Source organism: Caretta caretta, chromosome 1 (genome assembly GCF_965140235.1).
Source record: "Caretta caretta isolate rCarCar2 chromosome 1, rCarCar1.hap1, whole genome shotgun sequence".
In the NCBI taxonomy this organism is placed as follows: domain Eukaryota; kingdom Metazoa; phylum Chordata; order Testudines; family Cheloniidae; genus Caretta; species Caretta caretta.
In genome coordinates this window covers 311,526,520-311,547,795 of record NC_134206.1, presented here as the reverse complement: position 1 = coordinate 311,547,795, position 21,276 = coordinate 311,526,520, and the positions used below count along the sequence as shown (strand labels likewise).

Below are 21,276 nucleotides of genomic sequence, written 5' to 3'. Positions count from 1 at the left end.
TAGTAGATAGTGGCAGAAGTTGTAGACATGACATGTCTTGATTTTATTAAGGCTTTTGACACAGTCCCATGTGACAGTTTCATAAGCAAACTAGGTAAATAGAGGCTAAATGAAATTACTATAAGGTGGGCACCTGACTGCCATTCTTAAAAGTGTAGTTATCAATGTTATGCTGCCTAACTGGGAAGACATATCTTGTGGGGCCCCACAGGGTTTGTCATGAATCCTGTACTATTTAATATTTTCATTAATGATCTGAATAATGGAGTGGAGAATATGTGTATACAATTTGCAGATGACAGTAAGCTGGGAGGTTGAATGCACTTTGGAGGACAGGATTAGAATTCAAAATGACCTTGACAAATGGGGACTTGTTCTGAATTCCAGTGCTACTGCCAAAAAGGATCTGCGGGCTATAGTGGATCATAAATTGAATATGAGCCAACAACGTCATGCAACTGCAAAAAAGACTAGTATCGTTTTGGGATATATTAACAGGAGTGTCATATGTAAGACGCAGGAGGTAATTGTCCCACTCTACTTGGCGCTGATGCATCCTCAGCTGGAGTACTGTGTCCAGTTCTGGATGCCACGCTTTAAAAAGGATGTAGACAGAGAGTCCAGAAGAGAGCAACCAAAATGATAAAAGGTTTAGAAAACCTGACCTATAAGGAAAGGGTAAAAAAACTGGATATGTTTAATCTTGAGAAATGAAGACTGATGGAGGACTGGATCATAGTCTACAAATATATTAAGGGCTGTTATAAAGAGAACGGTAATTGTTTGTTCTCCATGTCAACGTAAGATAGGACAAGAAATAATCAACTTAATCTGAAGCCAGGGAGATGTATGTTAGATATAAGGAATATACTTTCTAACTATAAGGATCATTAAACACTGGAATAGGCTTTCAAGGGAGATTGTGGAATCCTCATCACTGGAGGTTTTTAAGAAGAGGGTAGACAATCGCTTGTCAGGGATTTTCTGTGTATACTTGGTTCTGCCTCAGCACAGGTGGCTGGGCTTGATGACCTCTTGAAGTCCTTTTTTGTCCTACGTATCTATTTATGAGTAGAGCCCTGTGCAGATACAAAATTTGTATCTGCATCCAATCTGCGATCCACAAACATGGTCTGCAGATGTAAAGTAGCAGATATAAACCAGATTTGCAGGGCTTTATCTAGGAGTCTATAATACTGTAATTCAAAATGCATAGTGTAATGGAAACTTTCATTCCTCCTTTGATAACTGGATCCTTGATATACATTGCCATTTTTGGGAGGAGCGAAACATGGAGTTTCTAGCAAGGAGTGTCTGTTTTGGCCACTTCTTTCCCCATAATTCTGGTTTATGAGACTATAAAAGGGGGAATGCCTCCAATAGCCCTTTAGTTCCTTCTAACCTCCAAAGGAGGAACAGCCCCAGTCCTCTTCAGCTGATTCCCTTTTTTGTCTTTTCGCTTCTCTTGTGCTGGTTTTGCTTTATTCCTGTCTGGGTTCTATTAATATGAGTGGTGATGTGGCTCGTGCTGTGAAGAGGATGAACTACAAGCCTTGTGATTCACTCAGTGCTGTGATGTTGGTGATTGATAGTCATGGTCATTGTCTTCAGTGTCTGGAAGGAAGGCCATCATTCTCATAGGTGTACTCTATAACCTGCCTTCTTCAACAGAATCTCAAAAGATCAGGAGGGCTGCTTCAAACACCTTCTTGTGGAGGATGCTCTTAAGGCCCAGACAACAGAGTCTGGTAATGAGTGTCCAGCATAGTCAACATTGAAAGATATCTGAGTTCCAAAGAGGTGCTCACCATAAGTGGCTTTTAGATCTGGTTAAAGAATTAGTCTGTACTCTCACTAGGTCAACAACACTAGGTCAACAACAAGCATGAAGATCAGTGCCTGGAACACCTTTATGCTTAAGGGTCTAAGGCTAAGTGGTCTAAGGCTATTGACTCTGTCAGCTTCATGATGTACGTTTTTTCATTCCTGGCCAGGAGAGAGAAGCAGAAGAAACATTTTGTCAACAGACCCTGTTGCTCCCATTTGACATCAGGGAACGTGGAGAAGCATGGTGCCAAAACTAAGTCTTTCTCCAGGACTGTTTTGGTACCTCAAGAAAGGGGTGATGCCACAGTGTCCGCCCCATCAGTGCCAGTTTCTTTGGTACTGATTACTGTGGAGACTCCTCCAGGATTGTTTCCTGGCCATATGTCTTTTTGGCATTGTGGGACCAGCCATGGCTTTGTTGGTAAAGCTGGATCTGTCATATTCCACAGTGGTCAGCCCCAGTAAAGCTCCTGCATGGGCCTCAAGCTCAAGGTCTCATAGCAGCAAGACCAATATTGTGGTTCCTGGACACCGAGGCTTTACCTCTCTAAAGGTTGCTCTCAGGGTGACATGTATTAACGGGAGTAGAATCACTTTCTTCTATATTGCTGAGGGACCTTTCTTACAGCTTGTTTTGCAAAATGGCTGTCCCTGAGTATTTATCATTATAGGAATCCCCAAAGAGGAGTGTGGATGGGGAAGGGAGGGGATACATATCTACAAGACAGACTGGTTGCAGATTCTCAATCAACCCATCAGTCTTGTTTCCTAGAGCCCCATGAAGCAGACAAGATTCCCAAGAAGGTATGGGTGGGCCACGGGTTAGAATATTTGGACCATGCCATCAGAAGATGACATTGGCCTTTCTTACCCCTATTTTCATATCACTATCTGTCTCACTGGAAATATCTCCTTTTCTATGTCAGAGCATTACAAATACTATCTTACCCTTTTGTTTTTCTATAGTGTTGATGTTTTTCACAAAATGCCAGTGTATTACTTGTACATTTGTGTCTACTTATATTTAGACGATCAGCTGACGAGAGCTCAGTCATTTCAAGGAGTGTCCTCTGCTGTGAAGAATGTACAAATGCTGTTCACGGTACTTAGGTCCTTTAGGGATGGATGTGATAGAAAAATCTGAATAGAGTAAAATAGAATTTTAGGCCTTGAGGCTTAATATAATCATATTTTTCTTGGCAGAAAACATTGGATTTATCCTGAGCATTTTCCTGCCCAGCAGACAAGTCTCATACCATTCAGAAGACAATATGCTCTGAGAGCCGAGCCTCAGAGGAGTTGTGTAATTCTTCCTGTGGCTGTTAAATCTCATGGCTTTGTACTTCTGTGGCACCATTTACTGGGTTATGTCCTAGCCTGTGCAGGGCTGATTATGTATATCATTCCGACCTTGGCATCATGGACAACTTAGCCATTCAGGACTGAGGTATGATAGGAGAAACATGCCAGTCAGAGAATTCCCTCCTCACCTTTCTCCTGAAGGTAGAGGGAGAGAGGGTGTGCTAACCTAAACTACAATCACTCTGTTCAAGGCTTGTGCATTCTGCAGAGACAAGGTGCCACATTTATGTGCTGCAGGTCTTTCCTCCCTCTGATCACTTCCAAAGTTGTCCAAGTTTTGACGAATGTCACCATGGCGACAGATTACAGCAATCTCTTAGGAGGAGCCTGATTGAGATAGCCCTGCCAAGAAGCTGTCTTGTCCTGAGAGTGGAGCATTTGCCATCAAATCATTCCAGTTCACTAACCAGGGAAAGATAATGTCCTAGCAGACTCCTAAAGCCCAAATTATGATTAGCAGCCTTAATGACCACTCAGGAACTCAGTTTAGCTAAGGGCTTGCTTACTATAGAACACTGGTAGCAATAGTGGAGTGCCCATCTAATGTAGACAGGACCAGCAGTGTTTCACCACTCTGTTGTCTAACCATGGGAGATTTTGCAAATAAATCCAGTGTAGACAAAGCCTTTCGTACAGATGAGGATAAGACCATGGTTCAGTCCATATCACCAAATTGTCCAAAGGGAATCATTTGATAGGTTTGTGGACTTGATTGTTGTCATCTGGCATGCATTCAGCCACCTGTGGAACTCCTCTTTGTAGATCTAAATCAGACTCCAGAGTGTGTCATCATAATATCTATATCATGAAAGTAGGCAAAGCTGCTGCTTGAAGCTCTATCTTCACCATCACACATTATTTCTGAATTTGGCCCCTAGATCTGAAGCCTAATTCAGCAGTGTGGGTCCTTCAAATCACTTTTCAACTAATACTCCAGAGATCCATCTCCAGGGGGGTCACTACTGTTTTTTAATCTTCCAATACTTGGGATCCATGTGAGACATTTTTGAAGGAGGAAAAAAATGTTACTTCTATGGCAAATGTGGTCCTCTGAGATGACTGCCCATATGGATTAACACTTCCCATACATCTTCCCCACTTTTTGAGAGTCTCAGGCTAACAATTAGCTAAAGCTGAAGAAGTTAGTGGAAAGAACTGAAGGGAGTCTAGGCCACTTATTCATTAAAATTTATTATTTGTATTTGGGGAGTGTCCCACGGACCCCAGTCAGGATCAGTGCCCCATTGTGCTGTGTGCAGTACCAACAAATAGGAGAACACGGTCCTTGTTCTGAAGAAGTTGCAATCTAATTGGTAAGCCATGTACTCACTTTACCTTTGGAGCCCAGAGTAGGGGAGCTAAGTAACTCCAACAGACATTGTTGACTAGAAGCTTGTGAGTTTATTTCCATACATGTGCTTTTCTAAGAGCGAATTTCACAGAACTACAGACTCTATTGTAAGTAACCAGTTTTACTTACAAGCATATTTGTGTTTAACATTTTCTCTACTTGTACATTAATTTATGGTGCTTCTTGAAACTTATTTTTCTCCTGTTGTTTCTTCTCCAACAATGTAAATTAAGGGCTTAGTCCTTCAAATTTAACGGACGGGGGATGGTCTGGCAATCTTGTCTATAACTGTATGCTCCCCCTCTTCTTTCACCTCAGCTTTATTCTTTATTCTCACCTGACTGCACTGCTCAGAGTTCTGTCTTCTCAAGACTTTCCAGAAAGCATTACACAGAGTTAAACCTCAGAGCTATTGAATTTAAAATCTTGATAAATGGATGTTAATAATCCCCAGTTAATTTTCAGAGAAAGAGTACTATACACTTTCTTAGTAAAGCAAACATTTAATGCACACAAAAAACATTGTATATAGTTAAGGTTAAAATTCTGTCACATGTATTTTTAGGAAAAGTCAAGGACAGGTCGAGGGCCATAAACAAAAATTCACAGAAGCCCATGATCTGTCCCTAACTTTTACTAAAAATACTCTACTCTAGGGGGAACTGACAGCTGGTCTAGCCTTGCCACTGCAGAAGTCATGGAGGTCCTGGAAAGTCACAGAATCCATGCCGTCCATGACAGAATCATATGCTTATATATCCTATAAAACATTGTAAATAGTATTTGGAATAATATGAGTATCGTTTAAACAAACCTATGAGACAATAAATTTATTGGTGTTCCTTGTACAGACTTCCCCCTTTTTTGTTTCAGTTACAAACATTCAAACATAAGGTTTCCACATAACATTTTCCATGCTTTAGCAAACAAACATCAGAATACATTCTCCTCTGAGAATCTTCTCTCAGAGATGATTTCTCAGTCTTTATAGTGCGTGTTGGTGTATGTCCCCTGGACTTTTCAGATCTTGAGAAAGGGCACATCTCAGCCCTTCAGAACCCTGCTAGCAAACAAACAGTCTGGGGATCTCCACAGCTAGCAGAATTCCAACCCGTGGGTTAATAGCTGACAGGTCCTCTCAGCGTATGCTACACTGCAGCATAAGCCCACATTTAGTGAGACTTGAGCCAGTGGACCCTGGGTTTGCAGACCCAGGGCCTGAGCATCCACACTGCATATTGATCGGAGGTTAAGAATTTCTGGACCCAGACCCCAACCACATGGCTAAGATTTCCACGCTACAATAAGTAGACCCAAGTCAAATCTCCATTTCCTGCCATGCCCCAGTCTTCCTGGCATCCCCCACACCTGGGGATGCTTTAGCCCCTGCTTCTTGAACAGTGTGAGTAAACTTGACTGTCTGCCCTGAATGTTACAGTAAGTTGTAGCAGCCTGCAACACATCCTGCCGAGCTATGTTTTGGGTCTGTATGCTCCTAATAATCAGAGCCAGCAACATGGAAGAGTCACTATTTGCAGAGCTTCTTTTCCTTGCATTTTCACTCCTGTTTCAGCAAACAGGAAGAGCATCCATTAGACACTGGGAGACATTCCAGTGGCGGTTTCTGAGCTACTGAAGGCCCCTGGTGGAGGAGGAGAGCAATACAGACATGGATTAACAGCATTGGTTGCTGGTCTTGCAGCTCGGTGTAGCCACTTGTGTACTCTGCCTAGCTCAGCACTTCTGCAGCAGGGCCACAAGCACAGATTGGTGGGATCACATCATCCTGCAGGGTGACCAGCAGAACTTTTGCATGAAGAAAGCTACATTTCTGGAGCCTTGTGAGCAGCTTTCCCTGACCCTCCAGTGGCATGACACGTGCATGAGGGAAGCCATACTTACCCACAAACTGTCTAGAAGTTGGCTACCTCAGACTGCTACAGGTTTGTTGCTATTTGTTGCTAACCAGTTTGGCATTTGATAGTCAACAGTGAGTAAAGTGGTCATGGAGGTTTCAGAGGCCATCAGGTGTGTGATTTACCCAAAGATGGTGGGTGTAAACAATATATCTGAAGTAGTCATTGGTTTTGAGAGAACTGATTTTCCAAACTGCATTTGGGCCATTGTTGGGGCTCATGTACCCGTATTTGGGCATCCTCAAGGAGCACAAGTACATAAACCACAAATGATACTGCTCCATTATTATGCAGGTCCTTGTGGACCATAGAGGCTGATTTATGGATGCCAGTATAGGCTGCACTGGAAAAATACATGATGCCAGGTTTTCTGCTGATCGAATGCCTACATTCATGGACAGACTGGGATGCTGTCACCACCAAATGACGTCATAAATAGAGTGACTGTCTCTACTGTTCTCAATGGGGATGCTACTTATGAAACCATTTTGCCTTTGCTTATGAAACTATATCCTGATTTCATAGGACCTGGCAAAAGAAGCTTTAATTGCATTCTCAGCTGGTGCGGAATGGTTTCTGAATGTGCTTTTGACAGATTGAAACCCCATTGGAGATGTCTACAGACCCATCTGGATGCCAGTATCATCAGTGCTGTCCACATCACGGTAGCTTGCTGTGCTCTTCGTAATCTTTGTGAAGCCAGATGTGAACCATTTCCCCCTGTATGCACATATGACAGAGATGGGCGGCAGAATCGGTACCCTCAGCCAGAAAGTGCACCTACCACAGCTGGAGCTGGCCGTACCCAGGCAACAGAAGTCAGGGATGCTTTGTGTTCCCACATTATGGACTTGCAAGGGCCAGTGAAAGAGGGAGAATAGTATGTTTATGGATATGCTTATGCAATTTTTATAGAACATGAGGTACTGTCACATCATGCATGAAATGGTTGGGTAGGAAGAGTGATTGCCATGCATTGTACCTATGTATGAATGAATGAATCAATCAATCAACATGAAGCACTTGTGAAAACTGAGAGAAGTGGAGGGGTCGATTGCCATGCAATATACTTAAGAACGAAAGACCGAATGACATGACTGCTTACGAAATTTTTTTTTGAGGGAGATTAATTACATGCATTGTACTTGTGGATGAAAGGACTGCTTATGAACTGGGGGTTGAAGAGTTGATTGCTATGCATTGTGCTTATGAATGAATAACATACCCACTGATGAAATGGGGGTGGGGTGAGAGTGGTAAGAACTGTGGATGTACGGTATGGGGTATATGTCTGTAACTATTGAGAAACAGTCTTTGTATATATCTTTCCAGTTGTTCCATAGCATGTATTTACCTTTATTATTTGAAATACACATTATATGATGTGATGCAATGATAGCAATAACATTTCTTAATAAAATAAAAAACTTTACTTTTGTGAAGGCTCCTATTTGAGGAGCCTCTGAACCCTATCAGAGGTATTCAGATTAGACAGACGTCTGTGCACTGTTATGCTGACTTTGAAGGACTGCAGATCCCATAATGCAGTGGTAGATGCTCTCTGGGATTGGACTAAGCTTCCTGGGTCAGAGGGTGCAGTGGGAGTGGCAGTCTCCATATTGTGGGCAGGGAGCTGGAACAGAGAGCTACTGTTCCCTTTGGAGCCTGGGCTGAGGGGAAGCTGTGACAGAACATAAAAACGATCATATTGGGTGAGAACAAAGGTCCATCTAGCCCAGTATCCTGTCTTCTGACAGTGGCCAATGCCAGGTGCTTCAGAAGGAATGAACAGAACAGGTAATCACTAAATGATCCATCCTCTGTCGCCCATTCTCAGCTTCTAGCAAACTGTGCTAGGGACACCATCCCTGCCCATGCTGGCTAATAGCCATTGATGGACCTATCCTCCATTAATTTATCTAGTTCTTTTTTGAACCCTGTTATAGTCTTGGCCTTCACAACATCCTTTGGCAAAGAGTTCCACAGGTTGACTGTGCATTGTGTAAAGAAATACTTCGTTTTGTTTGTTTTAAACCTGTTGCCTATTTATTTCATTTGTTGACCCCTAGTTCTTTTGTTATGAGAAGAGTAAATAACACTGCCTTATTTACTTTCTCCACACGTCATGATTTCTATCATAATCCCCTTTATTCGTCTCTTTTCCAAGCTGAAAAGTCCCAGTCTTTTTAATCTGTCCTCATACAGAAGCTGTTCCATGCCCCTAATAATTTTTGTTGCCCTTTCCTGAAACTTTTCCAATTCCAATATATCTTTTTTGAGATGGGGCAACCACATCTGCATGCAGTATTCAAGATGTCGGCGTATCATGGATTTATCTAGAGGTAATGTGATATTTTCTGTCTTATCATCTATCCCTTTCTTAATGATTCCCAACATTCTGTTAGCTTTTTTGACTGCCGCTGCACATTTGAGTGGATGTTTTCAGAGAACTATCCACAGTGACTCCAAGATCTATTTCTTGAGTGGTAACAGCTAATTTAGACCCCATCATTTTATATGTATAGTTGGGATTATATTTTTCCAGTGTGCATTACTTTGCATTTATCAACATTGAATTTCATCTGTCATTTTGTTGCCCAGTCACTCAGTTTTGTCGGACCCCTTTGTAACTCTTCACAGTCTGGGACTTAACTGTCCTGAATAGTTTTGTGTCATCTGCAGATTTTGCCACCTCACTGTTTACCCCTTTTTCCAGATCATTTATGAATACGTTGAATAGTTCTGGTCCGAGTATAGACCCCTGGGGGATACCACTATTTACCTCTCTTCATTCTGAAAACTAACCATTTATTCCTACTCTTTGTTTCTTATCTTTTAACCAGTTACTGATTCATGAGAGGACCTTACCTCTTATCCCATGACAGCTCACTTTGCTTAAGAGCCTTTGGTGAGGGACCTTGTCAGAGAGTTTCTGAAAATCTAAGTACACTATATGCATTGGATCCCACTTGTCCACATGCTTGTTGACCCCCTCAAAGAATTCTAGTAGATTGCTGAAGTATGATTTCCTGTTACAAAAACCACGTTGACTCTTCCCCAACAAATCAAGCAGGGACTCCAAGCAGGGTCCCAGAATGTTCTGCAGCTTCTCCAGTGGCAAAGCTTCCTTGGGGACCAGTTTGAAAAAAAGAGTCACTTTGTCAGCCTGATCCGGCACTTGCTGGCTCCCCTCTAGTGCTGTACTGGATTCAGGGATTAGAAGTCTGCCATCCTGGCTCGGTGCTAGTACCGGTTTTACAATGGCGCCAATGGGCCTGTAGGGCCGGGTCCACACTCAGAAGGGTCTGCTTGGCCTCTTTCCCTCCCCCCCCGAGGCTCCGCCTGCTGCTCGCTCCTCTCTGCCCTCTCCCCCCATGCAAGCAATAGGTGGGGTCTTGGGGGGAAGAAGTTGACTTGGGGTGGGGTCTGAGGGCAGAGTGTGGGTGGGGCCTCGGGGGGAAGAGATTGGGTCGGGTCTTGGGGTGGGTGGAGAGGGGGGCCCACAAAACAATCATCCAGCCCTGCTCGGCACAGTACACAGCACCCAGTCAAACTCCTTGTCAAATGGGCAGGATGATAGGGAGTTCCTAGAAGAGTGGTTTTCATCCCTGGGTTTCCGGTAGTCTGTGTTGAGCTGCTTAATCTGCTTCCTGCACCACTGACCCCGTGAATCCCCAACACTGCGAGCTTCTTTGCTGTTAGCTGATATGCGTGGTTATTCCTGGAACTCTTGCTAAAATCATACTGTTTACTCACCTTGCACCAGAGATTCATCAGTATCTGCCTGCAGCACACTTGCAAACGACCTCTTCATGTCAGGGGCCATTGCAAATGCAGGAGGAGGTTCACTGTGCTTGCAGCTCAGTGTTCTGAACAAAAGGGAAGGATTAAATGCTGAGCAGCTGTACTTGAACCAGAGAGTTACTTCAGTTTCCTGGGAGTCGATTGGCCAGTCTTGGGATAGAAAGGACACAGGATACTGTCCCATGGGTTTATGGGATAGAATTGGCAGATTCTCAGGAGCTGAATCTGGAGGGTCCGGGTCCGAGCTGCATCCACACTGCAAAACAATGGAGTTTAGGCCCAAATCCCCGTGGTGTCTGGGCTTTGAACCCTCCACCCTTGTGGTCCTGGGCCTGAATCAGATAGAATTGTGGGTAGACAGAAGGTGGGCTTGGACTTGAGCCTGAGTCTGAGCTTGAGTTTATATTGCAGTGTAAACATACCCTCAGTTGCTGGTGAAACAGAAATATGTAGCGTGTATCCAAAGTGACACAGAGATTCCCCTAGATCTCTATAAGGTGCTCACTCTATAGAGCATTATCTTCTCTCCAGAAGTCAGCTTAGTCACAAACCCTCATCTCGCTAAGTGCTGCTCCATTCTCTCTCTTTTTTTCACAGAGACAAAATAGTTCAATGTAAGGTCCACAGGCTCTGTGGCCTCTAGGAGGAATAAATGCTCCCCACATCTCCCAAGCTCTCCCTCTAGATCCATAAAACACACCAGAGTGGTCCAAACACTATCCTAATAGAGGGCATCCCTAGTTAAGTAAAGCTGAAATAGCGCTGCACTGTATCCCAAGTGATAGAGGGATTGTGACCCAGCCCTCACAGCAGACACATTCCTTGGTCCTGTGTCAATCAGGGCTCTTTGTAACTCCGGTATTTATAACCTTGCCCCCAGTCCTTGTTCTCTGATTGGTCCACTCTGAGAGGATGACTAGAATGTGACGTGCCAAGTGCGTTGCCCAAAATGAAAACTTTATGTACAGCCTCAGAAACAACTACTGATCATGTCTAGTACCTGCCACACCCTGTTCTGGAAGTTTCTGTATCCTTCTAAGTGAGTTGCCCTGCTGTTATCTCTTCAGGTATGCAAATACATGGCATATCCAGCTAATATCCATGCCTCCTCCCCACTGTTTCGCTACCTCTTTCCTGGAGAAACAAAGTCAAATGCTGCAGTATAAACCACCTGGGTTACACAAACACTCAGACAAGTGCTTAACTTTTTAAACAAGTGAATAGTTTCGAAGTTAAGCCCATGTATAAGTCTTCGCAGGATTGGGGCCCAATTTTGCAATTGGGTGAATAACTTGAGAAATCAATTTAATTTTTACATGCCCAAGAGATTATATTAAACCTAATAATTTCAGTATATTTCAATAGAAGAATAAATGTGATCTTCTGCTTTGTTATACATAAGTCTGTCCACAAGCTTGATATTGCATTCTCCCAATAGGATATTGTTGCAATGCTTTGATTATGCCATCTGTCAAATTGTGATTTTAATTAAAAAATCATGTACAAAACCCACGTTCCATCACAAAGGAAGCCCAATTTTCAGATGCAGATGAGTTGTCTTGGTAGCCAAGTACAGCTGAAAATGTACAAAATGTTTTTTGCCTAAATATATAGTTCCACTATTTAAAAACTAGGCCCAAAGAGTAAAGTAACATGTATTCTACGGAACATTGCAAAGCTATTGTCCTAAAGCTTTAAAAAATAAAACCTAAATTCTGTTACTTTATTTATTACAGATGGGGAACTCAAGGGGACTTCACTACTACTCACCCTCGGCCTGTTGTCAAAGTAAAACTCTTTACAGAAAGCACTGGGGTCCTAGCCCTTGAAGATAAAGAATTAGGAAGGGTGAGTGTCGTTGCATTTACAAAATTAGAATACCGACGAAGCGCGTTGTGCAAACAAAGCTATAAGGTGTTCATTATAGCAGACCACCTGCTCCGCTATGGTTAAGGCTGATGCTTGCTTTCTGTTTAAAGGTGGGCTATTCTAAGTGCTCCCAAATCCATATTCTGACTCAGATTGTCTTGAAATTTGCTGTGTCTCATGAGTTTCTGCATACTATTAGTGCTCCAAATTTGGGGTCATTTGAACAAGTGGTTTCCAAAATACAGGCCCCCCACCCCCCAAAAAAAAATACCACAGCATTTTACAACATTTTTTGAAAACATTGATCCTCCCCGAACTAATTTCAGTTGCTCGGGATTTCTCTCAGCTAGGGCATGGCACTGATTGCCTCTTTGGGGCAGCAATACTGAAAAAGTTATTAAGAGTAAAGTTTGTAACTCTAGGTGGGTGGGTGCCAAAGTGATGTACCTAAAAGAGTGAAATGCACTATGTGCCTTTACAGAAGACTAGGGCTCTGTTGAAGCAAGACAGTTTCCAGACAATCTGTTGTCACACCAACTGGATGGCGCAAAGGATTATACTGCACTCATTGAACCTGAACTGCACCCATGAACTGGGATTTTGAGCCCTGCTATTTAGTTTTCAGAAAATGTGTTGTGCATGTTCCTTGTTCTTTGCCTGCCAGGGGCAGATATAGCCTCCCAATTCAATGAGTGAACTGACCTCTCCCGCTCAAATTCCATGCAGGAGCACCATTTCAGGTTTCAGTAGGGGGGCAACTTTCAGCAGGGGCCCAGGGACTTCTTAGACCCCTGAAGGTATGTCCATATGCAATAAAACATCTGTGGCTGGCCTCTGTCAGCTGACTCGGACTCTGGCTGCAGGGCTGTAAAATTGCAGTGTAGACATTCGGGCTTGGGCTGGAACCTGGGCTCTGGGATCCTTCCCCCTGGCGGGGTCCCAAAGCCTGGGCTCTAACCCTAGCCCGAACTTCTACACTGCAGTTTTATAGCCCTGCAGCCCGAGCCTGAGTCAGCTGACATAAGCCAGTTGTGGGTGTTCTGTTGCAGTGTAAAGATACTCTGAAGCTCTTGGATTTTTTTAAAATGGCAGAGAACATTCTTATGCAAGAAATAACTTGGACAATCTTCTCCTTCAATTTTACACTTTGAGAGCACGGATCTAAAATATACAGGGAAAAGAGAAGGAGGAGGGAGGAGTAATCTAGAAGACCCTGCACTTGGAACAACTTGGACCAAATGTGGGATACTTGAGAGGTTTGTCTTTGTCCCCACCCCACCTTTATGGGTGGCCCTGCCTGTATGAGTGCACATCCATGGACCCTAGCTAGAGCCACAGGATACATGATCATCATAAACTATTTTTCCAATTTCTGTGAGACAGACTGTTTACCAGATACAGGATCCAGAACATTCATAGGAAGATGAAAACACACTTTGCATGGTATAAGATACCAAATATCGTGTTCCAATAATGGACCACAGTTTGTTTCAGGACAGCTGTGGAAGTTCAATAAGGCCTGAGATTTTGATCACATAATATCATCACCAGGGTATCTTCAGAGAAACAGCAAAGTAGAATCAGCAGTAAAAGCCAAGAAACTAATGAAAAAAGCAAAAACTGCAGATGCTGCCCCATGCATAGCATAACAAGATCACAGGAATACTCCCTCGAAAGACCTAAATTCTAGTGCAGCCCAAAGGTTGATGAGCCGGAGAATGAAGACACTCTGACTGACAAGTGGGAAATCGTTAGAGCGTGGGTACTCAGGAGTTGGGTGAATTATGGACAAACCGGCAAAAAAGACAAGTGTTTTATGACAATAGAGGTGCGAGAGATCTGCTATGTCTGGAGCTGGGTAACAAAGTGCACATGCAATCATTAACAAAAATGGGCCCATTCAAGTTTTAGCAAAAAGCTATAGTGGTTCAACCAGGAAACAAAAGATAATATCAAGTGCAAATGGACAATAGAGAGATAGTGAGGTGAAATCTTAGGCACTTTAGGAAAACAAAAGACAGTATGGACAACACAAGTCTTAGCATTCTAAAGCAGGAGAATCCTGAGCAGAGTCACTAGAAGTAGGTATACATATGTCAAGGGCATACGAGAGGAAATACAAGAGGAAGAAGGTATTTCAACAGAGGCTTTGGCAACACCAAACCTAGAGACAGTGGTTGACCAGACTGGTGGAAGACTGCATCAGGGAGGCACCAGTGAACCTAACTGTACTAGAGGAAAGTGGATTGTTAAAAGATCGGCTCATCTGAGGGATTTGGTGTGATGAGCTTCTTATACAGGTGCATAGCCAGACGAATTGATAAGATGTTGAACACAGTAACCGCAAGGATGGACAGTATCTGAAAGGTGTATGTTATTGTTGGGATGTTAGTTTTCTTTGAAAGAGAATGGATGTAACAATATGAAGGTTCTAGCATCATACTTCCAGGCATCATACTTTTTCCGTGGGGCAGCTGCTTGGAAGGGACACCTCCTGGTGAACTGTCTACGAAGCCAAGAGGCTGAAGAAACCATGTTATAAGTAGTTACAATAAAGCTGGGGTTTGTTGATTATCCTGGTCTTAGTGCAAGATCTTATATGGCAGATGATCCAGACACAACAAAGCATAAAACAGGAGCAGTGAGGGAGAATGGGGTGGGCTTAGGAACAGTACAGAGAGCGTGAGAGTTGGAAGGATGAACGGAGGAGAGTTAGTGGTCGGAGGAGTGGGGAGGAATAGGGAGAAAGGGGTTTGGGGCTGCAGTGAAGGGAGAGAGATACATGGGATGGGTGATGGGGAAGCGATTAAAGGGAGGAGAGAGGGGTTGTAGTCTTGGGTCAGGTGAAGGGGGTAAGGATTAGTGGGAGGGGGAATGGGTGGCAGAGGAAGTGGGGGGATTGTGGTGGGGGGATCTGTCAGTCCCATATTCTCTCCTCCAGTTAAGCTGCAGCACCCTCCCCTTCTCTCCTTGTCCTGGCTTGGCCACATATTGGTGGTAGGTTCACCATATTCACAGCCCCATCTCTCAAGGCCACATGTGGGTGTCAGAGAGGGGTGCACCTTGCACAAAGAGGAGTGGGGAGAATGGGGCAAAAACAGCTCCCATCCTCTGGGAGTACAGCCAGGATTGCGGGCCCTGCCCTCTGGAAGGGTCTGAGCCCATCTCCCCAACACCCCACTGAGTACAACTGAGCAGTTCACACACCTCAGAGCTATTGTTTCAGGCTGTATCCATTTCCATAAAGTGTTGTCATTTAGCTAAGAACATCTAATTGAGATGAATGGGCCCATTCATGTCTCTCTGAGCATCCTACACTGCAGATGAATGCATACAGCCTTTTCTAGACCCAGATTTGGGGTAGGAACTCTGCATCTCCACTGATTTGCCCCTTCCTGCCTTCAGCTGGAAAATGCCTTGCTCATGGGCCCCACCTCCCCCTTGTTTCTCCATGCTTACCAGGGCCCTTGAGTGGTAAGGAGGAGGGTGGAGCTAGTGTATGTGTGGGGAGTGGACATGTGAAGGGGGCTTGGAATAGCAGCAGTGAAGAGGGTGGGCTCAGAGAAATGAGCATGGTGGAGGACTTGGAGAGGGGGAGAGCTTGGGGAATATGAGGGATCCGAGCAGTGAGGGGGAATGTGTCAGGGGGAGTGTTGAAATAGTGCAGGGAACACTGAGTTGTTGGAAAGGTGGGGGTCAAAGCTGGGCAGTGGGGGATGTTGGGGAGGCTTTATCTGTCCCCAGTGTCTCCATGCTAAACCCTGCATTGTTATTGCATCTGCTTCCCAGATTTTCAGCCTGTGGGTCCCGTGCCAGTGCCTGCCTCTCTGTGGGGAGGACAGTTGAGGTGGGTCACTGGGCTGTTCTAGACAGATAGACTAGAAACAAGGAGATGATGCAGTTAGTGAATGGACCAACGTGCAGCCATTGCATTCTGTGGCTGGGGTAATCATTGCCAAGAAACCAGAGACAGTGGAGCAGGACTGCTGGTCTGCAGCACATGAGGGTGCTAAGAAATTATTTACAAAAAAACAAGAAAAGTAAATGCTCTAACAGTTCATTAATGCAAAAAGAAAAGGAATACTTGTGGCACCTTAGAGACTTGAAGAATTGCCACTTTTAGGTCCGACTGGTTTATGAATGTTATAATTCTTGACATCTGATTTGTGTCCATTTACTCTTTTACGTAGAGACTGTCCAGTTTGACCAATGTACATGGCAGAGGGGCATTGCTGGCATATATCACATTGGTGGATGTGCAGGTGAACGAGCCTCTGATAGTGTGGCTGATGTTATTAGGCCCTGTGATGGTGTCCCCTGAATAGATATGTGGACACAGTTGGCAACGGGCTTTGTTGCAAGGAGAGGTTCCTGGGTTAGTGTTTTTATTGTGTGATGTGTGGTTGCTGGTGAGTATTTGCTTCAGGTTGGGGAGCTGTCTGTAAGCAAGGACTGGCCTGTCTCCCAAAATCTGTGAGACTGATGGGTCGTCCTTCAGGATAGGTTGTAGATCCTTGATGATGCGTTGGAGAGGTTTTAGTTGGGGGCTGAAGGTGATGGCTAGTGGCATTCTGTTATTTTCTTTGTTGGGCCTGTCCTGTAGTAGGTAACTTCTGGGTACTCTTCTGGCTCTGTCAGTCTGTTTCTTCACTTCAGCAGGTGGGTACTGCAGTTGTAAGAACTCTTGATAGAGATCTTGTAGGTGTTTGTCTCTGTCTGAGGGGTTGGAGCAAATGCAGTTCTATCATAGAGCCTGGCTGTAGACAATGGATTGTGTGGGGTGGTCTGGATGAAAGCTGGAGGCATGTAGGTAAGTATAGTGGTCAGTAGGTTTCCCGTATAGGGTGGTGTTTATGTGACGATCGCTTATTAGCACTGTAGTGTCCAGGAAGTGGATCTCTTGTGTGGACCGGTCCAGGCTGAGGTTGATGGTGGGATGGAAATTGTTGAAATCATGGTGGAATTCCTCAAGGGCTTCTTTTCCATGAGTCCAGATGATGAAGATGTCATCAGTGTAGCGCAAGTAAAGTAGGGGCATTAGGGGACGAGAGCTGAGGAAGCGTTGTTCTAAGTCAGCCATAAAAATGTTGGCATACTGTGGGGCCATGCGGGTACCCATAGCTAGCTTGTTTGATTCAGTTGAGGATCAGCTCCTTTATAACATCACAGCGCTAAGATATATTTATAGTGAAAACAATATTAAATTTATTTTCAAAGGCTAAGATTAAGAGAGAGTGAGTAAGGATAATAATGGAACAGAAATGGTTACATATAAAACAAAAGGAAACGGGCTTCCTAAGTCTAAATTTAATTTTAACAGGCCAAACCCTTGTCTAAAGTAGTTTATCTCCCCTAAAGCAATCTCTGTATCTCCAACCAACATGGCTGAAATCCCTCTTTCATGAAAGCAAAAAGTGCTGTCCTTGTTGCTTCCTTAGTGAAGGATAAAGAAGTGTACTTTTGCCTGCTTCTTATATCCCCCCAGATTCGTTGTTTTGTCTCCAGGGTCAGGATGTCCTCTCATGGTTTGTTCCCTGATGTGCTGACTTCATTGACTTCACATCCTCATGTTGTGACTTCTTATGCAAATGGAGCTTCCGTTGGGTTGGCTTACAATGCTTAAGTTACATGGGAACCAAGGCAAAAGGTGAATAAGAAGTTGGGCCCTGCTGGTTGGAAGAGCAATTAGAGTTTCTTACAAAGATTTAATCATATAATTTGTGGTTGTTATAGTAGTTGTGTCAATGGATGCTATCGTACTAGAAAAAATAAATCTTGCTGAAATCAAAAGTCATTGCTGTCACCCTGAAGAGTAATTCAGTTATTCTTAATGACAAATTGCCCAGTGAAATATTGTTTTTCACTGAATAACAAGTGCTATTTTTGTTTTCTCACTGTGCAGAACTACTTTATGGTTGAGTCATCCATTTTATTATCCATGAAATATCATTACAGACGCTGTAGGTTAAAGGTTCAAATTTTGGAACCTGAATTTAGGCAGTTGACTCCTATAAAGATCATTGGGAGTTGCATGAATAAATCCTTCACAGGAAAATGTGAATACTTCCTTTGAAAATGTGTCCTCCTTACACAGAGTAGTCATCTCTTTGTATATCCGTAGCTAAAGTACATACATCCAATTATGGTTTTGGTTTTGCATCCTTGCCTATCCTGGCTAATAGCCATTGAGGGACATATCCTCCATGAACTTACCTAGTTCTTTTATGAACCCTGTTAGACTTGGCCTTCACAACATCCTCTGGCAAAAAGTTCCAGAGGTTGACTGTGCGTTGTGTGAGGAAATACTTCCTTTTGTTTGTTTTAAACTTGCTGCCTATTAATTTCATTGGGTGACCCCTAATTCTTGTGTTATGAGAAGGAGTAAATAACACTTCTTTATTTACTCTGTCCATACCAGTCATGATTTTATTGACCTCTATCATATCCCCCCTTAGTCATCTCTTTTCCAAACTGAAAAGTCCCAATCCTATTAATCTCTCTCCATCTGGAAGCCTTTCCATATCCCTAATAATTTTTGTTGCCCTTTTCTATATCTTTTCTAATTCCTATATCTCTTTTTTGAGATTATATGGCAACTCCTTGTTACGACATAAAAAGGATAATGCTAAGCCTATTTAAAGAATATTTTTTCTTACAGTTACATTTAACATACATCTTTCAGACAGTTCTGAAGTAAGATTACCTGAGAATAATGGTGAACTATAGCAAATGAAGAGAGCCATTTATTGTACAAGTTCAGTGAGAATATTCCATTTGAAAAAATGGGATTAAAATTGTATATTTGTATTAAACCATTTGCAGCTCTTCAAGCCAAGAATGGAACAAAATTAATAAAATGTGCTTCCAATAATCTGGTCAAGTATGATAAATCTTATATTTGTCACCTGCTTCCTGTTATATAAGGTGATATAATTTCAGTAAGATCATCTTTTCAAGGCCAAATTCAGTACTTGCTCACGTCTCAGTCAGGCAAAAATCTGTTGATATGTTGGACTGAAATATTAAAATATAAAAAGTTCCTGTCATGTTTCAGATATGATTTTTTTTCCTTTGTGGGGAGAGATCATGTAAAATTAAAGGGGAAAAAGGAAAGAAATATCAATTCAAGAGTAGAAAAATAAACAAACAACCAAATGTCTTGCCACTCTAAAGACACACATAGCCTTCATTTAAGCATGCATGTCTCACAGTTATCACCTTTTTCACTGTGACGCTGCCTGGGGTACCCAGGCCTTAGAGGCACCTCACCACTACCCGCCTTTAGCATCAAGCAGTCTTATCTTTGCTTGCTGTAGCTCAGCTCCATGAAACCAGCAGCCTCTGGCAATATAAGCACGGACTTCCTGGTTTTCTCAGACCTCAGTGTCTCTATTCAGGTTAACGATAGGCACACACCAACCCCTGAGTCCTTGGAGTGCTCTTTGCAGTTCACAGCCCTTAACCACTGGATACTCTCAGAAATTACCAGGTTTGCTGTCCCTCAGGGGACAGTATACATACTAGCTTGTTTGATTCAATTGAGGATCAACTCCTTTATAACATAACAGCACTGAGATATATTTATAGTGAAAACAATATTAAATTTATTGTCAAAGGCTAAGATTAAGAGAGAGTGAGTAAGGATAATAATGGAACAGAAATGGTTACATATAAAACAAAAGGAAACAGGCTTCCTAAGTCTAAATTTAATTTTAACAGGCCAAACCCTTGTCTAAAGTAGTTTGTCTCCCCTAAAGCAATCTCTGTATCTCCAACCAACATGGCTGAAATCCCTCTTTCATGAAAGCAAAAAGTGCTGTCCTTGTTGCTTCCTTAGTGAAGGATAAAGAAGTGTACTTTTGCCTGCTTCTTATATCCCCCCAGATTCGTTGTTTTGTCTCCAGGGTCAGGATGCCCTCTCATGGTTTGTTCCCTGATGTGCTGACTTTATTGACTTCACATCCTTATGTTGTGACTTCTTATGCAAATGGAGCTTCCGTTGGGTTGACTTACAATGCTTAAGTTACATGGGAACTGAGGCAAAAGGTAAATACACTTCCTTTGTCTGGCAAAATCTGCTTGTCAACCCTGCATTGACTCAGACTTTAAAACATATTTCCAATATATATAGATAACTTCTTACATAGTGTCAGTAAAGACATTTCACAATGATATTAATGACCAGTGTGATCCTGGCCTTCATTGAAGACCTCACATGACATTCTTTATAGTTAAATACTATGAAAGCAGTGTGCTAGGTGTAGTGAGTTTGTCAGGTATAATAGGAGATGCTGTTATAGAACAGTGACCCCTTTGCCAGTTTTCATTGAGGAGTTCTTAGGGTCACAGTCACCTCTTGTTGATCTTGTCTTAATATGAGGCTTCATCCTGCAACAGATTGTATACAGATACCAGGATTCCTCCATTTACAGTCAGTTGCAGGATAGGGGCCTTAAACTGTAAATTCTTCAGGGGGAGTAGTCCATCTTTATATGTTTTGTAAAATGTTGCACACATTTATGCCATTGTGTAAATAACCATATATCGTGCATATCTGGTGTCTTCAGCTTCTAAGGCAAATATAAAGGCAAGGATAGTTTGCTGACATAGGGATGCTCTGTTTGCTTTCTGCTGGTTGCTCAGAACATTTTTTAAAAAAAAAAAAAAAACAGCGCCTTTTTCACTGTTCTTCTGGAAGAGACTGGAGGTTCATTAGATATACTGACTCAATGTAAAATGAGAAGTGGTCTGAGGACCCCATGACTAAGACTCCTAGGCACTACAGCAATACAAATGAGTAAACGCGTGTGCTTGTCTTTGTACAGACCTAAGCATACACTCAGTCATTTAATTTAAAAAAGTGTTAGAGAACTGTGACCCTAGGTACCCCTGTATTCACACCCTGTGCACTACTGTAATGATATTAGTACAGAATATGCCTCATGAGGTATCATTTGAACACTGACAACACACTGGCTATTAATATCAATGTAAAATGCAGGCATTAACTTTATATATGAAGTTACCAATTCCCTCTGTATGATGTTACTAGAACATGTTTAAGACCAGACATCCTAGCCTAGGTAAAAGTGATAATCAAGTCTCTCTTAGATAAAGGAATATAGGTTTACCTCAATTTACATGTTA

General features: G+C 42.8%; 1 protein-coding gene across 15 annotated transcripts in view; it reads left to right on the top strand.

Annotated features, from left to right (window-relative positions):
- Positions 1 to 21,276, top strand: part of CADPS2 (calcium dependent secretion activator 2) — a 560,752-nt gene that overhangs the window by 273,499 nt on the left and 265,977 nt on the right. For all 15 annotated transcript variants that reach the window (XM_048836201.2, XM_048836202.2, XM_048836197.2 and 12 more), the window contains one exon: positions 11,997 to 12,108. In XM_048836201.2, coding sequence (XP_048692158.1) covers positions 11,997 to 12,108 — 112 coding nt within the window. The remainder of the gene's footprint in view (positions 1 to 11,996; positions 12,109 to 21,276) is intronic.